The sequence below is a fragment of the Petaurus breviceps genome, unplaced genomic scaffold, assembly GCF_028583685.1.
Source record: "Petaurus breviceps papuanus isolate PSGF00001 unplaced genomic scaffold, PetGlider_PUasm1.0 91133, whole genome shotgun sequence".
In the NCBI taxonomy this organism is placed as follows: domain Eukaryota; kingdom Metazoa; phylum Chordata; class Mammalia; order Diprotodontia; family Petauridae; genus Petaurus; species Petaurus breviceps.
Genome location: NW_027187419.1, coordinates 45,003,442 through 45,021,534, shown reverse-complemented (window position 1 = coordinate 45,021,534; position 18,093 = coordinate 45,003,442). Strand labels below are relative to the sequence as shown.

Sequence of the window (18,093 nt, the reverse complement as noted above, 5' to 3'; positions counted from 1 at the left end):
ATCTTATATTCCTTGCACCTTTTTAAAGTCTATGTGCCACTATAAAAAGTGTTTGTTGGGGTGGCTAGGTGGCACAGTGAATAGAGCACCGGCCCTGGAGTCAGGAGGACCTGGGTTCGGATTGGCCTCAGACACTTAACACAAGAACTAGCCGTGTGATCTTGGGAAAGTCACTTAACCCCAATTGCCCTCCAAAAAACAAACACACAAAAGTGTTTGTTAATGAAAACATTCTTAAAAGTGTTCCTTTTCTCATATCTCCATCAAAGTTATGATTTTTTTATATTTGTGTAAATTATCTTCAGAAAGTTTGTTTTGCTTTTTTTTTTTTTTTAATTAGAAAATAAGCTTGGCAGCACTGTAAGGTCGGTCATTCAAGCATTATTTTTCTCATTTTATACATTCATAAATTATGGCCTCTAGTTGCCTAAGGCTTCACAACTAGTAACTGGAGACAGGGAGGTGGGGCCTTGAACTCAGAGCTCCTGACGCCAAACTAAGTGTTAAAACTACAAGTGTTGAGTTGGGGAGGAGAGGGGGAGGCTTAATTTGTTACCATTCACTTCTAGTTTTGATATGTAATTTGCTGTTTTTATAATTGTATGGTATGTGATTTTTTTCCCCCCTGACAAATAAAAAAAGTGAGGGGAGAGGGCAGGAGACCATTTACTAAGCACTAGAGGACCTTACTTTTATTGAGGGTATTGAGGTATTGAGGGAGAAAGAAAGTTTATATGAGATGCCATACCTACCCTCAGATCTCTTTGGCAAACACTTACTACACACCTGTTGTATACTTGCCACAGGAACAAATTAAAAGGTTTAGATAAGAAACTCATGGCACTTCCTAGTCTAGTATAGGTATAATAATGCACCTATGGAACTCCCTGTTAGATGCTGAAAGATAGACAAAGTGTAAATAAGCCCCAAATTGTTTCTTCAGGGAATCTTATAAACCTCATGGTCTAGTATAAAGCAGTATCCTTTCTTGGTATAGGCTTTCCCTTTTTGTTCTGTATTTGTGTTTATTTTTTAGATGTGTTTTCTAAATAGATCAAGATTTCTGGGTGTTTTTTTTTTCTTTTTTAAGCAGTCTAGGTTAAGTAACTTGCTCAAGCTTACATGTCCAGGTGTTTCTGGGTGGGTGCTAAGTGTCTGAGCCCCGGGATTCGATCCCCAGGTCATTCCAACACTGGAGCTAGGTGCTACCTGGCCGCCCTATGGGTTTTGTTTTTTTATCCACTCTTTCAAAAATTTCACTGGATTGTTTAATGTGCTTATAGTTATTAGTTATGATTATTAAGACTGTACTTTACTCCATTTATTTGATATTGATTTTTTTATTAAATTTTTATTGATATATTTTATTTTTATATCACTGTCATTTTACAAATACATTGCACCTCATTCCTCTAAAAAAACAACAGCAACAACTAACATTTATATAGTGCTTACTATTTGCCAAGCACGGCGCTAAGCTCTTTACAATCATTATTCTCATTTGATCCTCACAACAACCCTACAGCGTTTTAAAGTGTAACTTTAAATTACTATTGTCCTCATTTTATATATGAGAAAACTGAGGTAAACAGAAGTTAAATGACTTGCCCAGTCACACAGCTATAAAGTATTCAAGGTCAAATTTGAACTCACGTCTTCTGACTCCCAGCCTGATGATCTATCAATTGGGCCACCTAGATGTACAGAAAAGCTCTACCCAGAAAGCTATACCTTAAATTTAACAATATTTTTTAAATGGAAGGGAGAAAAACCCAGTTCAACAACAATAAGTCAGACAGTATATGAAATATTCCATACTCTCCCCCCCGCCATAAGTTCCCTACTTATGCAAAGAACATGGGGTAGGCATTATAATTATAAAGCATTTACTGGGGTTTTTTTGGTGGTAATCCTTCCATTTCTGTTGTCATTATGTGTATTTTCTATTTTTGCATGTTCTAGGCTATATTCATATAAGTCTTCCTATGCGTCTGAATTTTTCATGTTCATTATTACTTATAGCACAATAATATTTAAATACATTCATGTGCCACATTTCTTTTAGCCATTCATCAGTTGATGGGCATTTGTTTCTACTTGTTTCCCTACCATGAGAAAATGCTGCTATGACTATACTGGCATTTTGACGACTTTGGTGAATATATGCCTAGGTGTGTCTTTCTACTTTTTTTTTTTTAAGCAATTGGGCTTAAATAACTTGCTCAAGGTTACACGGCGAGTTTTTTTTTTGTGTGGGTGTGTTAAGTATCTGAGGCCAGAACCGATCCCTGGTCTCCTGACTCAGGGACTGGTGTTCTTACTGCGCCACCTAGCCACTCTTCTTCTTTCTACTTTTTAAGGAGAAAATCAAGTATTTTCAAGTTGAAGTGGTTTCTAGACTCTTTCTGCCCTTTTTTGTTGTAGCAACAGTTAGTTAAACTTCTCTTAAGAAACATAGTTAAAGATGTCTTTATTTTTGCTCATTTCACATTTTTGGAGAGAACAACTTCTTTTTATCATTCTTATTCCATATTGATTTTGACCTTTGCTTCAGACTCAAATCATAGTCCACTCACTACATGAACAGGAATTCTTCTGTAATACATGTGACAAATGGTCACCCAACTTCCATTCAAGAACTAATTCTAGAAACAGCCCATTTATTCCATGCACTAGCTAGTTAATAGGTTGAAAACACAGAGACAACTTATTTTACTGTTGTCAATTTTCATTTTTTTTGTAATGTGTGGTGCTCCTCATATCTGGCACCTTCTGTCTCCTTGAAGAAAAAAAATTATATAGGCATGATGCCTTCAGTAGTTTGCAGTCATATGTCTTCATTTATCATTCTCACATCATCTTTTTTCAACTTAACTTTCACTTTCCTCTCTTCTCACCTTTGCATTGAAATCACTGAATAACAATATACATATTAACTTAGTTTGGAACATTTTGTCAAGTTCTTAGAATTTATCTACATCATCTGGGCTAATGTTGGAGTATGTTATGAGTATCCTCATAGTGATCTCTTTATTTACAGTCATCATGAGCACTATAAAATAAAATGACCAAATGTTCTCAGAAATGTTTCTTATTGCTTTTGATTATATTACAAAACTAACTCTACTAGTCCCTTTATTTGGCTAAGGACCTGTGAGCTGGTCTTTCGTTCAGCTACAACTTATTTATGTTTTCTGGTTTCATTAATGGCACAAATCTGTATGGATATGATTTAATTTCACCTTCATTGTTTGGTATTTAGACAAAGAATATACTTATATAGATACACACACTGGAATGTTTATAAAAGGTACAAGAATTGTGTTATTTTTAGTGCTTTGTTTCTGCTTTTGTGCCACCAACTCTGGAGAAGGCCTGTACGAGATTGAGGGCCTTTTTAAAGTATTTGTAGTTTTCCTTGATTAGTTGGTTAAAAAAAAAATGTATCATCTAGGGACTAGCTTTCTGATGTATCTGAGTATCTTTGTATCAAGTAGATTGGTCCTCAGCAGGTTCTTACTGAAAGCCTTTTTATTTTGGAATATAATCTGCTTTAATAAGGCAGTGGAGGTATGATTTTTATCGATATTGTAAGCTTTTTGATAATGTGGGAAATGCTACAACTTTACATTTATACCTGCTATTATCTCATAGGTTTCTATTACCTCAGACAGATGAGGAAACTGAGGCTTAGAGGTGAACAGACTTTCTCAGGGTCTCACAACTGGTAAGTGTCTAGAGACACATTTCAACTCTGGTGCTTCCTGATTCCCAGTTCCAACATGCTTTCCTGCTTTGCTGCTTTTGCTAGTATGATTTTGGTAATAGTGGGGTTTAATAAAAGGTTCTAGTAATGGTATTTTATGGTTTGCTTTTTTTTTTTCCAAGACAGTAACATCACATTACCCCCTAGTTGTACCAAGCAACAGAGTGGGGATAAAAGCTAGCAGTATATCTAAAATGTGGAATTCTGGATTGGCATTGTCAAAAAAGCAAAACAGGCAAGAGTAGATTTAAGAATCTTAATTCAAGAATCTAAACAATTGGATGGCCAAACTCATCCTCTTTTCCCATCTCTTTCCCTAATACATACATACATACATACATATATATATACATCACCTTTAATTTTCTCAATATCTGTTGCTATGCAAAGCTTCCCATTGTTGTTAGGATTTTCCACATGACTTTCCACAGTTGAATTCCCAGGGGCAGCAGCTACATTACCATGTGCCTTGTGGCTGAGTTGAAACCATGATAATTAAGTATAGAAATGAATTTAGATATGAGATCGTTCAATAATAGGAAGGACCTGTAGTAGTAGATCTATAAGGAATGTTTAGATTAATAAGACTTTTAGGTATATTTCATATACTTTTTATTTACCAGAATTTGAAAAGTTGTAGGGATATCACTTCATGTATATCAGAATCATTTAGTTTTTAATAGATTAGTATTTTTCATTATCATGCTGTTAGTGTGCAGTTAATACTACCAACACTTGGCTTTTAAAAATCTAAGTTTTACAGCTATTTTGACTATTTTACATCATTTTGTTGCAGGACTTGCCTGTTTTTTCATCATTTTGACAACTTAGAATGGTATTTACTATAACAAGTCATAACTTTTTCATAGCAATCTGTTTCTTTTAGTTATATAAGAGGAGGTTGTCACTTGTAGTTTACTCATTTGAACAGATTGCATATAAAGGATAGAAATATTGAAATTAGAAAAAAATATTAGGAAAATTAGCATGACTGGGAATTTCATTATTTCTGCAGTATTGTCAAATCTGGTTTTTTAAAAATGCCAGTTGGAGAATCAGGAAGATTTAGTCATGGTCCTAAATTCCCAAATTCATCAGATTTTGTACATACCATATTAGAGACATCATAGTATAGTACAAAGAATAGTAAGTAGACTTAAATAGGAGGTTAAGTTGTTTACTCAAGATCACACAGTTTGTATGTATCAGAGGTAGGGTTTGAGCAAAGGTCCTAAGCCAACTCGTTATGCTTTAAACCAACTCTATGCCATGATGCCTCCAAAAACAGCACCTTTCTCTTGCCAACATGTCCTTTGGTTTTTGGGTTTTGTTTTTTTTTTTTGTCTCTGTGAATCTATATACATCGTTTTTATTGATAAGAAAATATAGCCCTAGTGCATAAGGTAAAGATCAAGGGAAAATACATTTTAACTTTCTCTTCAGTCAGAATTCTTCATTGAGTAGAAGGGTTAGTTATAATTAATTTTTGTGTCATAACTGGCACACAGGAAGACTCATCTTCATGGGTTCAAATCCAGCTTCAGGCATTTACTTTTGCAGCATGACATCCTGGGAAAGTCACTTAACCTTGTTTGCCTCAGTTTCCTCATCTGTAAAATGAGCAGGCAAAAGAAATGGCAATTCAGTCCATTTTCTTTGCCATGAAAACCCCAAATGGGGTCACAAAGTCAAACACAGCTGAAACAGCATGTTGTTATATACACTTGAAGTAATGCATTAGTAATTTGGAAGGGAAAAAGACAGGAAGGAAGTCTTAGTAAAACATTGTTGAAATTGTAGAATATTGCATGGTTATATTTCAAATACTGCACTATTAAAGATATGCACAAATACTTTAAGGTGAGTTACTAGGGAGATTATAATTTATAAAAAATTTGCGTTGTGTTTCACTGTCACAGAGGATGTAGAAAAAGAATCACGTGATTTACTACAAAGTATGAATTAGTAGGATCATAGATTTTGAGTTAGGTTCAGAAAGGTTAAGCAACCTCAAATTAATGAGTTTGCTATATATACATAAACAGATTTAACAGGATAATCCTTAGAAAGGTACTGTAAGTTATAGCTTCTGGGTTCATTAAAGGCCCTTCCAACTCTAGAGCTATTTTTCTATGGGTTTTTTTTTTAAATCTGTAATCTCTGTACAGCTTTGTGTTTAATATGCTAATTAAGCATGTTAGAAAGCAGCTAGTTAACTGAGTGGAAAGGGTGTTGGACTCGGATGACTAGTGTTAGATCCTGCCTCAAACATTTGTTAGTTGTGTTATTGCTGGCCAAGTCACTTAACTTTGTGACTTCGTTTTCCTCATCTGAAAAATGAGAATAGCACCCTACCTCATAAGATTGTTGTGAAGATCAAATGAGGGTGACAATGTTACATGCATTGCAAACCTTAAAGCGTTATATAAATGTTAGATTTATTGTGTTAGTGATTCCTCACTTTGCTATATGGCAGATTGAAATATTTCAATGAACATTGTGCTTTCATCAAAATGGGTTCCCTTATCAGTTTAGATGGGCCTCTTAATCTTTCTCAAAAATCCTTCCATATTTTCTTGTCCTATGTCAAGTCTTTTTTCAGTGTTCTTCCATAGCAAATATCCACCCAACATGCCAGAAGCCTGATTCTTATAGGTCATTTTTACATTTTATGGGTCTGGTGGAGCTCTCTTGACTGCTATCTCAATTTTTATGACTTTATAATTTAAAAACTGTTTGTGACTAATACTCTCAAGAAATCTTACTGCTTTTGACTTTCAGGAATTTTCAGTTTACTTTGTTAGATTTAAGTCTGCATTAACATAATCTTCTCCCATTTCTTACCCCCCTTACCTCTCATGAGGTATGGGATATAGGATGGTTTGTTGTTATATGTGGTGGTGCTTTCTTTGCTTAAAAGGTACTTTATAATTTTCCTCTCACTTCTTTAAACTTCAGAGAAGTATACATTTTTATTTGTTAAACCATATTTAAAACAGTAACTTGTGATTTCTTCCTGTCATTTCAGTTACTCTGAAGTCTAAACATTCATATTTTTTTTTCTGTTAGAAACCACTTGTAATATCAGTGGAAAGTCAGATATAAGGTAAAGATCAGGATTAAAATAATACAGCTTAATTTTAATAGAAAAAACATGATTCTGGAATCTTTATTGTAATTGTTTTCCCAGCTAGTATATTTTCATTATCAGGGTTAGCATTAAGCATCATTAGTTTTATATGTGACACTTTGACTGCATTCTCTTTTCGTATCCAGCCTGCATACTGCTATCAATATATTATTTACCATGAAACCTCTGCTGAAAAGCTTACAGACTCCCTATGCTTTTATTAATTTTGAAATGCTGGGTACTAAATAGGCACTCAGTAAAACTTGATACTTGAGCAATTATTCTGGATAACCCTCTTCAATATAAGTTGATACTGGAGTTTGGCTCAAAGAAACTGACCAGCAAGCAGCATACCCAGAGTCAAAGGTAAAAAAAGGCTAGATGTGAAAATTGCTGCTAAAAGAGTTAACAGAGTTTAGGTCCATTAATATCCAGATTGTAGAAAAGTTATAGTACTGTTCCGTGCTCCTGAAAAATCATATGTAGTTAAAATATTGTGCCAAAGTTTAAGAGGAAAATTTACAAGCTATAGTGTGACCAGAGGAAATGAGGGGTCAAGGAAGTTGATTATGCATGAGACAGTAGCCTGAAAAAGAGAAGATCAAATTAGAAACTTTTGCAGATAGTTGAAGGATTGTCATATGCCTGGCACATGGTAGACACTTAATAAATGTGAATTGATTGACAGTTGTTGTTCCGAAAGATCAGAGGACAAAAAATTACAGGGAATCAGATTTGACTTGCTATTAGAACTTTCTAAAAGCCAGAACTGTACAGTAATGGAAGTGGCCACCTCATGAGCTAATCAGTTCTCTATTCTTAGAAGTATTAAAGTAGAAAAGGAATGGCTATTTACATGGGAATGATATAGAAGGAAGACAATTTTTCTTACCGATTTTTATGTAAGTAAGACCTGACTTTTCTAGAGACTGAGGCTTTTTAAGAGAACTAAACCTGAACCTGAAGGTAACAAAAAAACCTGGAAAAGCCTGTTTATCTTTAAATTACTGTCAAGATAATTGAATAACTTAACCTAGAGATTTATTCATACTGTTGTCATAATTTAGCTATGCCACTTTGATCATATACTTTTATTTGTCATAATCTTACTGCCAGGTCACTTTCCCAAATTCAGTGACTTCAGGACTAGATCAAAGTCTTTCTCTCTCTCCTCGTATCTGCCTGCCAGCCATCATTCTCAGTCTTCGTAATTTTAATCCCTTAAACATACTGTCCACATAATTCCCCAGCCTCTTCTGTTCTGACCTCTCTTTACCACTTCAGCTACATACGATCATGGTACCTTTTATTGTGTATTGTAGGCCAGGCCTACGGGACAGCTAGGTGGCGCAGTAGATAGAATATTGACCCTGGAGTCAGGAAGACTAATCTTCTGGAGTTCAAATCTGTCCTCAGACAGTTACTAGCTCTGTGACCCCTCAGCAAGTCACTTAACCCTGTTTGCCTCAGTTTTCTCACCTGTAAAATGAGCTAGAGAAGGAAATGACAAATCACTCTAGTATCTTTTCACCAAAAAAAATCTGAAATGGGATCACTAAGAGTCAGACATGACTGAACAACAACAGAGCCAAGTCTGTCTCAAGCTGATCTAGTGGTTCTGGTTCAGAATTGTACTGAAATAAATTACTCATAGCCCATCTTAATACTTAACATGAGGAAGTTTACTTAGCTGTAACATGGAAGGTAATTCAGCAAAGATATGCTATTAATTCAGTTGGGTGCAGTTTCTCTGCCCTTATATTTGTCATTGTATGCAAGAATCAAGGGAGTTGCTTCTAACTTCTCTTATAGTGGTTTTTGTACTTAGGCTACTAGAAAACCGCACCAGTGGCATAGTCCCCTAAGCCAATTACGTCTCAGGATGGTTTCCATACATAACTTTTAAGGAAAAACTTACCTAGCCTGGTTGGAGTAGACCCTTCACAAAACATAGTGTAACCTATATGGCAGGGATCTTAGTAGGTATTGCTCCAACCACACTTATTTTATGAAACTTACTGATATTTCCAGGATCTTTGAACTTTGAAATTCTATGACCACAAACTTTTCTTCTTTCACAACCTCCTGCCCTTCTCCCACTCTTTTCTCCCATACACACTTGTTACTTTGCCACATTGTGATAACCAATCCTTGTATTCCTCTCAGTTTATAGTGGTAGACAGAATTGTCTCAACGAGGACTTCCCTATACCAATAATCTCTGGCCTTTTTCTGTCCTACTCTGACTTTACTCCTCTCTATTCACAGGCCTGACCTTCTGGTTAGTCACTTTTTAATAATTAAATGGCTTCTATTCAAAATTGTGTCACACAGGAACTTTTGCATCACTGACTTTACTTCTTCACCCCAGATAATCAACCACTAGTAACTGATTACTGTAGTACTTTGTCTAGGCTGCTGAGCATCAGCAAAAAGATCGATGTTAGATATTCTTTCCTTAGGCTGCCAATGGCACTCTTTACTTTTCACTCCTTCCTTAGGAAGGCTTGGGCTTGGGCTACCCATTCCCCCAGTTATTTCTAAAATGCTATTCCACTTTTGGAGAGATGAGTAATTATTATGAATTCTTCTCGTATATCTAACCAAAAAATCTATAGCTCTTACATCTGTTCTCTCAGTCAAGGACACATTCTTCATGAGTTGCATGTCTTGGGACTAAGTTTTGTATGCCCTCCCAACATCACACAACAGGTGCTATTTTTTTTTTCTTTTTGGAGGGGGGAAGGTAAGGCATTTGGGGTTAAGTGACTTGCCCAAGTTCACACAGCTAGTTTTTTGTGTTAAGTGTCTGAGGCCAAATTTGAACTTGGGTCTTTCTGACTCCAGGACCAGTGCTCTATTCACTGCGCCACCTAGCTGCCCCAATAGGTGCTATTTTTAATAACATTGGTGTTAGTAATCCAGTAATTTCATTGATGTGAATCACAGCATTTTAATAGTTTAAAAAAAAAATATTTTGCTAGGAGCAGCTAGGCGGAGCAGTGAATAGAGCACTGGCTCTGGAGTCAGGAGGACTTGAGTTCAAATCTGGCCTCAGACACTTAACACTTACTAGCCATGTGACCTTGGGCAAATCACTTAACCCCAACTGCCCCTCCAAAAAAAAGATATTTTGCTAACTATTTCAATAGAATTGATTTCCTTTGGGATCCTACATGTTTATTTTATGATGCATTTAAAAATATCCTGATAAGGCATGCATAGGCTTTGCTAGACTGACAAAAAAGGTTAATCCTAGAGAATATTTTTTTCTTCTAGATCACTGATCATTTTGTGGCAGTATGACAAAAATTATGTCTAGACCAACTGCTTAAACTCAAAATGGATATGCAACCAAAATATGAAGAATCATACTATAAAAATGAGAGAATTCAGATCATATACCATTCACAGCTATGGTTAGGGAGTGAATTATTAGCCAAATAAGAGAGGACAGTTACAAAACATAAAATAGATAGTAAGAACAAAATCAGTGCAACTTTGGCAAGAAGGAATGAATCTCTGAGGTTTAACCTCAGTCTCAGAAAACTGGCAGCAACAAAAGAAGGGAATAGTCAGTGTTGGAGGAATTAATCGTGGTGGATGAATTAGTGTATTATTAGTGGAACTGAATTAGTTCAGCCATTCTGAAAAAGTTTGGAATTATGGGAAGAAAGTGTCAAAAATGCTAACATGCATATAAAGGTCAGTGACAAAAAGAGAGACCCCATATATACCGTGTTTCCCCGATAATAAGACACTGTCTTATTTTTTTTTTTTTTTGGACAGAAAAACACCAGAGGACTTATTTTCAGGGGAGGGCTTATTTTAATGAACATTGACAGCAATTTTAATAAACAGGTAAATGTGAACCAAAAAAATGTACCTTTATTCAATAAGCAAATCACTGGGGAAGAACAGGATGATGCGCTCACTGCTGCAGCTCTGATTGGATGCAGCTCGGAGCGCGGCGTGCGTTTCACGGGGGGGGGGGGGGGGGGGCGGTGCATACAGAGGGTACCGTAATGTAGCGTGTAGCAGGGGATCACCTTCACTACAGTAGCAATCTCAATAGGGCTTATTTTCGGGGGAGGGCTTAATTTAGAGGAATCTTATACAGTAAGGGGAGGGCTTATTTTCGGGGTAGGTCTTATTATCAGGGAAACATGGTACCAAAGTAGCAGGGTACCGGAAACAAAGTAGATGACCATTGGTTGGGGAATGGCTAAACAACCTGTGGTATATGAATGACACAAAATAGTATTTTAAGAAACAATGAAATTAGGAAAACTTACATGAACTGATACAAAGTGTGAAGTAAATAGAATCAGAAAAACAGTGATTGTTATCAGTGTAAGTAGAAAAAACAACAAAACAATTAATGCAATACTGAGACCAGTCTTCTCTAGAAAAAGACAGGAAGATACATTCCCATGCCTTCTCCCCTCTTTTCATTATTTATTATAAAAGATGACTGTCCAGGAAAAGAAAATGAAGGAAACATACATTGGGCAATTTAGGGGATGTAAAACGAAAGATTTTTTTTTTTCAAATAATCATTCTGAGTTCATCAGTACAGCCCTTAGTATCTTTGGTTCTCAGTAAATTATTGATTCATTTTCTGAATAATATAACATTACGCTCTCCCTTCAATGAAAGTATTCATTGGTGATAAATTGTAGCCCTTTTTTTTGGACCATCTTTAAATTGTCCTTGGAGTCACCACAATTTTGGATCTTTAGAAATTGTATTTAAATTCAACATCATCAGTTTGACTAAAAGAAAAATGTGTTTTAGGTTTCGTTTTTGGTGCCAAAAAAAAACTGTGTAGCAGCAAACAAACAACTTGTTGACACTGGTGATCTTTTTTTTTTTTTTAACTTTAGAAAATAAATACTCTGTACTCGTTTGAGTTAATAGTGATTTTTATAAATCATTTAAAAAATAAATCTAGTGCTGAATTGGGGGGAGTGTGATATAGAAGTACAAGAATTTGAAATTTTTTTTTTTAAGACTTTTTGGTTCTTTTGATTTTTAGGAAATAAAATTTTTTTAGTTAGCATGTGAAATTTCTTATCTAAAGCAGATTAAATTAGCTAGTACCTATCTGTATCACATACTCCTTGACAAATATAATTTATTTTGCTGAACCTATTTGCTCACGATAGCCACTCAGTAAGAACATTCTTACTATAATTACAATATTTACAAGAGTATTCTTGACCTTCTTTGTAGGTGATTAAGAATGTATAGCTTAGAGAGCCATTTTTCTTGCCTTATAAATTCCCAGGAGTTTATTCTGTATCTGAATTGGCTTAAAAATAAAAAGCACCCAGTCTTAGCTAGTTAGAATATCTTAAACGAGCTCTGTTAATGCTATCTGTCATCCTTTGTTAGTTGTATAGATGTCACATGAAAATGATCCAAATCACTTTGAATTTCACTTTTATAAATAAAACAGTTTAAACTAGCAATTAATATTTTATTTGTGTATCTTCTAGGACATTTGTGATTCATTTGCATCACTGAAGAGCATCTGTAGAAGAGGAAGGAAAAGATGGGTGTGAAAACATTTACTCATAGTTCCCCTTCCCACAGCCAGGAGATGCTTGGAAAGCTAAATATGCTTCGAAATGATGGACATTTCTGTGATATCACTATTCGTGTCCAGGACAAAATCTTTCGGGCACACAAGGTGGTACTGGCAGCTTGCAGTGATTTCTTTCGCACCAAACTTGTTGGCCAAGCAGAGGATGACAGCAAGAATGTATTGGATTTGCATCATGTGACAGTCACTGGATTTATACCCCTTTTGGAGTATGCTTATACAGCAACTCTGTCAATTAACACAGAAAATATTATTGATGTCCTGGCTGCAGCCAGCTATATGCAAATGTTTAGTGTTGCCAGCACGTGCTCAGAGTTCATGAAATCAAGCATTTTATGGAATACACCCAACAACCAACAAGAAAAGGGATTAGATGCTGGGCAAGAAAACAGTTCTAACTGCAATTTTACCTCTCGAGATGGTAGTCTTTCTCCAGTGTCTTCAGAATGCAGTGTGGTAGAAAGGACCATTCCTGTATGCCGAGAGTCCCGGAGAAAGCGTAAAAGCTACATAGTTATGTCTCCTGAAAGTCCACTTAAGTGTAGCACGCAGACAAGTTCTCCCCAAGTGCTAAATTCTTCAGCTTCTTCCTATTCAGAGCCTAGAAACCAACCAGTTGACTCTTCCTTAGCTTTTCCCTGGACTTTTCCATTTGGAATTGATCGAAGGCTTCAGTCAGAGAAAGTTAAACAGATAGAAAATCCCAGGACTTTAGAGCTACCGGGCCCATCTGAGGCAGCTAGAAGAATGACTGATTATGTAACATGTGAGAGTACAAAGGCTAATTTGCCTCTGGTTACTGAAGAGGATGTACGTGTCAAAGTGGAAAGGTTAAGTGATGAGGAAGTTCATGAGGAAGTGTCCCAGCCTGTCAGTGCATCTCAGAGTTCCCTGAGTGATCAGCAGACAGTGCCAGGAAGTGAGCAAGTTCAGGAGGATCTTCTAATTAGTCCTCAGTCTTCTTCTATAGGTATAATGTCTTTTGTATTTTTACATGTGGTAAAATACTATAGTTGTTGATACTAGCCATTATTGTCATGTATTATTGGGAATTTGTGGGATTTTTTTTTCATTTGTTGTTGACCAGGTTGCTACAAGTTGTATTTTGTTACTGATTTGTTATTTTAAAAGAAAGTACAAATGAGTGGATTTCTATGAAACAGTAGCAAAGAGTAGAAAGGAAGTAAAAGTGAGGTTTCAAGCATGACTCTGAATACCATAATTGTAGAGTGAAAAAACAAGTTTTTAATGGGACGTTTATGGATCATAGATTTATTTAGACTTCTGCAGTACTTTTGACCTTATTTTGACTAGTTTTCTTGTTTTTCATATGGGGAAGTGTTAAGTAAATTTGCCCAGGGTCACACGATTACTAAATTACATAAATGAGAATTTTAACTTGGATCTTTATACCAGCATTCTGTTCACATTACCTTTTTATTGGTATTTCAGATCAGTAATTATTGAGTGACTGTGTGCCAAGTACTGATCTAGAAATTGTAGAGAATACAAAGTAGTATAAGAAATAATTCCTGCACTCAAGGAGAGTTTACAATCCTTTGGAGGATGCAAGTCATAGATAAGTGAAAGGCTAAATTTGACAATACAAGCATTAAATACAAAATAAAGGAGATGTCAGCAAACTCTATGATTAATTACCAATTGAATGAAATGTAGATAATGAGTAGAGAACAGATTGGCCAGAGCAGAGAATTCTGTGCAGGGTGTGGTGTGGGATAAGGCTATATTCAGATGGCCTTATTACCAGACTTCTAAAACAGTAGAGAACGTAATTGTTTCTCTCCTCCTACTCCCACTCCCCTCCCCTTTTGTTTGCCTTTTGAAGCAAAAGAATGACTTGTGAAAATAATCTGATGTCATTGTTTAGAACCAGTTAGAAAGACAACATCCATCTGTAAGATGTTAAAAGACCTGAATTAAAGTGGGAACAGTATTAGAGAGGACAAGATGGATGTCTAACATTATAAAATAAGATTTCCTAGGATGTGGTGATTGGATATGCATAATAATGATAGTTGAATGGAGAAAACTTAGAGGAGATACAAAGAATTTAATTTTAGGGAGAATTCACCTTTGAGGAGCAACAGAAGGAGACAAAAAAAAGGAGTGAACTAGAAAAATTGAAGAATTAGAATAATGTAGTGTACTGAATGCCATGGGTGATAAGTTCGAAAGAGAAAATTGTTGTCCAACAGTCTTAAAAATTATAAGAGCTCAAGGAAAAGGAGTACTAAGAAGTCATCATTAATTTTAGTTTCTGATATTTTCATTATCAGTCATCCTTCTTGGAAATTTGGTTCAGAATATCTGCTCAAGATGGCATAGTAGAAAGAGTGCCAGGCTTGGAGAAAGGAAGACCTAGGTTCAGATACCACCTCCTCACACTCAGCAAGCTAGGTAACACCAGTTGGACAAGTCACAAAGACAAATCTGTGTGCCTCAGGCAACTTCCAAAGATTTATCAACTCTTATATTTTAAACTGAAGTGTTTATTTGGGGAGAGTGTTGCCAAAATTGGGAATTTTGTATGCTGAAATCACAGCTTATTTTTCTATTTATCCAGTGGTTTCTGGTTGTTGTTTTTTTGAAACCCCTCTGCCCAGGGCACCTCCACTTTCTCATTACCAATATTGCTTTTGTCCCTACTGAAACATCACCAGTGACCTCTTTATTTCCAGATCAGTCAGATGTCCCTTTCTTGGTGCTCATTTGACCTCTTTTACCTTTTAACCCTATTGACAGTCGTTGTCCTGTGGCTTTTAAGATATGCTTCTTTTGTAATAATGCTTCTTTCCTAGTTCTTCCTTCTGAAGAACACAAGAAAGATCCCCAACATTCTGTCCTTGGCCCTCTATTTACATACACTCTTTCCCATGATATCTCCATTATTTCCATATATTCCATTGTCATCTGATTGATTCATTTTAATTCAATATACATTAATTGCTCACCTTCTTGCAGTATACTACATTAAGTTCCCATAACTATATCTCTAGTCCACATTTTTCACCTGCCAGACCAAGTTTCCTCAACTTTCAGTGAACTAACCTTAGTCCTTTAGTGGTCTTTTTTTTTTTTTAATTGGCAATGTGAATAAATATGTAGAAGGCATATTTGTCAGATTTGCTGATACAAAACTGAGGGAAATAGCTAGTATGATGTTTGACATTCAGGATTCACAAAGATCTCAAAAGTCCATTTCACAGGCATAGGAAATATCACTAAACAGCCGCAACTTTGAAAAGATCTGGGGATATTAGTTACAAATCACTGATACAAAATGATAGTCAAAAAAATCTAATGCTCTTCTACTAATAGAGATGGATATAGAATGAAAGAGATAATTCCTTCATATATTCTGCCCTGATAATGCCACATCTGTAATAGTCTTTAGTTATATGGGTGCCATTTTGAAGAACAACTGGACTATATCCGAAGGAGACAGGACGATAGGAGGCCTAAATATAAAAATAGCATAAAAATCAGTTGAAGGAAATGGGGAAATATTAATCTAAAGGAGAGAAAACCTGAGAATTGTTTTCAAATATTTGAAGGGCTATTATTAAATTTGTTTTTTTGCTTCAAAGGGCAAAACTAGGAGTAATGGGTTGAAGTTGCAAAGGGGCAAATTTAAACAGGTAAAAGTTAAAGACTCTATATTAAAGTTGTCCAGAAGTGGAATGGGCTTCTGTAGGAGGTTGTATTTCATCCTTCAAGCAAATAGGTAATTGTTTATTTGGCATGTTGCAGCAGATATTCTTAGTTAGTTACAGTTTGGATAAATGGACTTTGGGCCTTCTTATCTTCCACCTTCCTAAAGGAAGTATGTCAGAGGCACCACTATTTTCATTGTTAGAGTTTCTTGATGTCTGTTTTTTTATACCATTTTACTAAATTCACAAAGCACCACCATTTCCCCTTTCCCTCCACTACATACAGACACACATGCGTGCGCGCACGAACACCCACACCCACATGTATGCACGCACACATGTTCATGTGCATGCTCTTTAACTTGTCTTCACCATAGTCTCCTTCTTTGTCACAAACGTGTTCTCTGTTGCATCAATAATAAAGGGACAAAGCAATCAATATTGGTTGTTGCCATTAGTCAGAGTTCAGCTACCTTTGGACTTGGAATCAGGAAGACCTGAGTTCAAATCCTGCCTCAGACACTAACAGTGTGACTGCACAAGTCATTTACCCTTTCTCGGTCTCTCAGTTTCCTTATCTGTAAAATGAGAACAATAGGGAAGTTAGGTGGTTCAGTGGATAGAGTTTGGGGGCTGGAGTTAGGAAGACCCATCTTCCTGAGTTCAAATGTGGCCTCAGATAACTTACTAACTGTGTGGCCCTGGGCAAGTAACTTAACCCTTTTTGCCTCAGTTTCTTCATCTGTCACATGTGCTGGAGAAGGAAATGGCAAAACCATTCCGGTATCTTTGCCAAGGGGATCATGACAAATCAGACACAACTGAACAACAACAGCATCTACTTTTCAGGGTTGTTGTGAGGATAAAATGAGGTGTTTTCTAAGTGCTTTGCAAATCATAAAAATACTGTGTAAATGCTAGATATCATCTTCATTGGCCCCAAACTTCTGATGGAAACAGTTTCTTCCTCTGTTTTGTCCTCAATTAACTCTTCCCTTGAAGAACCAAGAGGTCCGTCTGAAGAGAAGAGGACCTGCCTCAGAGTTCCCTGGGCAGGGAGAAATCACCAAATTCAGCAGGTGACCCAAACACAAAGTTAGGGAAATCACAGCCCAGTTCTGCTGCTCCTGTGCCTGCCTTCAGGGAGGCCCAGAGCGCTTCTGCCCCTGTTATCCTAATGCCCAGCCCAGTGGCTCCTCAGTCCCGGGTGCATTATTTTTGTCGTATATATTCTTCTCATTCTTTCTTCACTCCAAATTGCTTCATATAAGATTTCCCATGCTTCCCTGAATCCCTTAAATTGATTATTTCTTGGTAGTATTCCATTCTATTCATTTATGTGCAACATTTTATTCAGCCATTCCCCAAATGATAGGTTAACTACTTCCTTTCCAGTGTTTTGTTAAAAGTACCATTATGACTATTTTGTCATATGTAGCTTCTGATGTTTTTTCTTGTGACCCCTTTGGAGTACATAGCACTATCATTTTCCCATTTGCTTTTATTCAAAATCTCTTCTCTCTACCTCACTCTCCAAATTATATTGATTTGGTCTCAGATTTCTCCCACATCTTTCACCTCTTTTCTGTTCCCACTACCACTACTCTAACATGAACCCTCATTCCCATCCACCTAAATTGTAAGTTCCTTTATAACAGGTACAGTTTGTTCATTTTTGTCATTATCCCTAAGACCTAGCACATTACCTTGCAACACATAATTGATAAATTGTTGGATTTTTCTTTTTTTTTTAATGGCCTTTATTTTGCTACAATAGATAAACAACCTTTCTTATAAATTAACTTTCTCCCCAGTCAGTATATGACTGTTAACACAAGGAAAAGATGTATACTCTAGCTTTAATGGTATGATACTAATATTGACCATTTGTATTTGACCATATTTTTTGCTTTTCA

At 36.1% G+C, this 18,093-nt stretch overlaps 1 protein-coding gene across 7 annotated transcripts in view; it reads left to right on the top strand.

The window, feature by feature from the left end:
- Positions 1-18,093, top strand: part of ZBTB44 (zinc finger and BTB domain containing 44) — a 67,350-nt gene that overhangs the window by 28,814 nt on the left and 20,443 nt on the right. For 4 of the 7 annotated variants that reach the window (XM_069079860.1, XM_069079859.1, XM_069079855.1 and 1 more), the window contains exons 2-3: positions 3,655-3,727; positions 12,397-13,473. In XM_069079860.1, coding sequence (XP_068935961.1) covers positions 12,453-13,473 — 1,021 coding nt within the window. In that variant the 5' untranslated portion in view covers positions 3,655-3,727; positions 12,397-12,452. Of the gene's footprint in view, positions 1-3,654; positions 3,728-10,684; positions 10,757-12,396; positions 13,474-18,093 lie in introns of all 7 variants that reach the window. The other 3 variants (XM_069079858.1, XM_069079856.1, XM_069079857.1) reach the window with 2 other exon arrangements.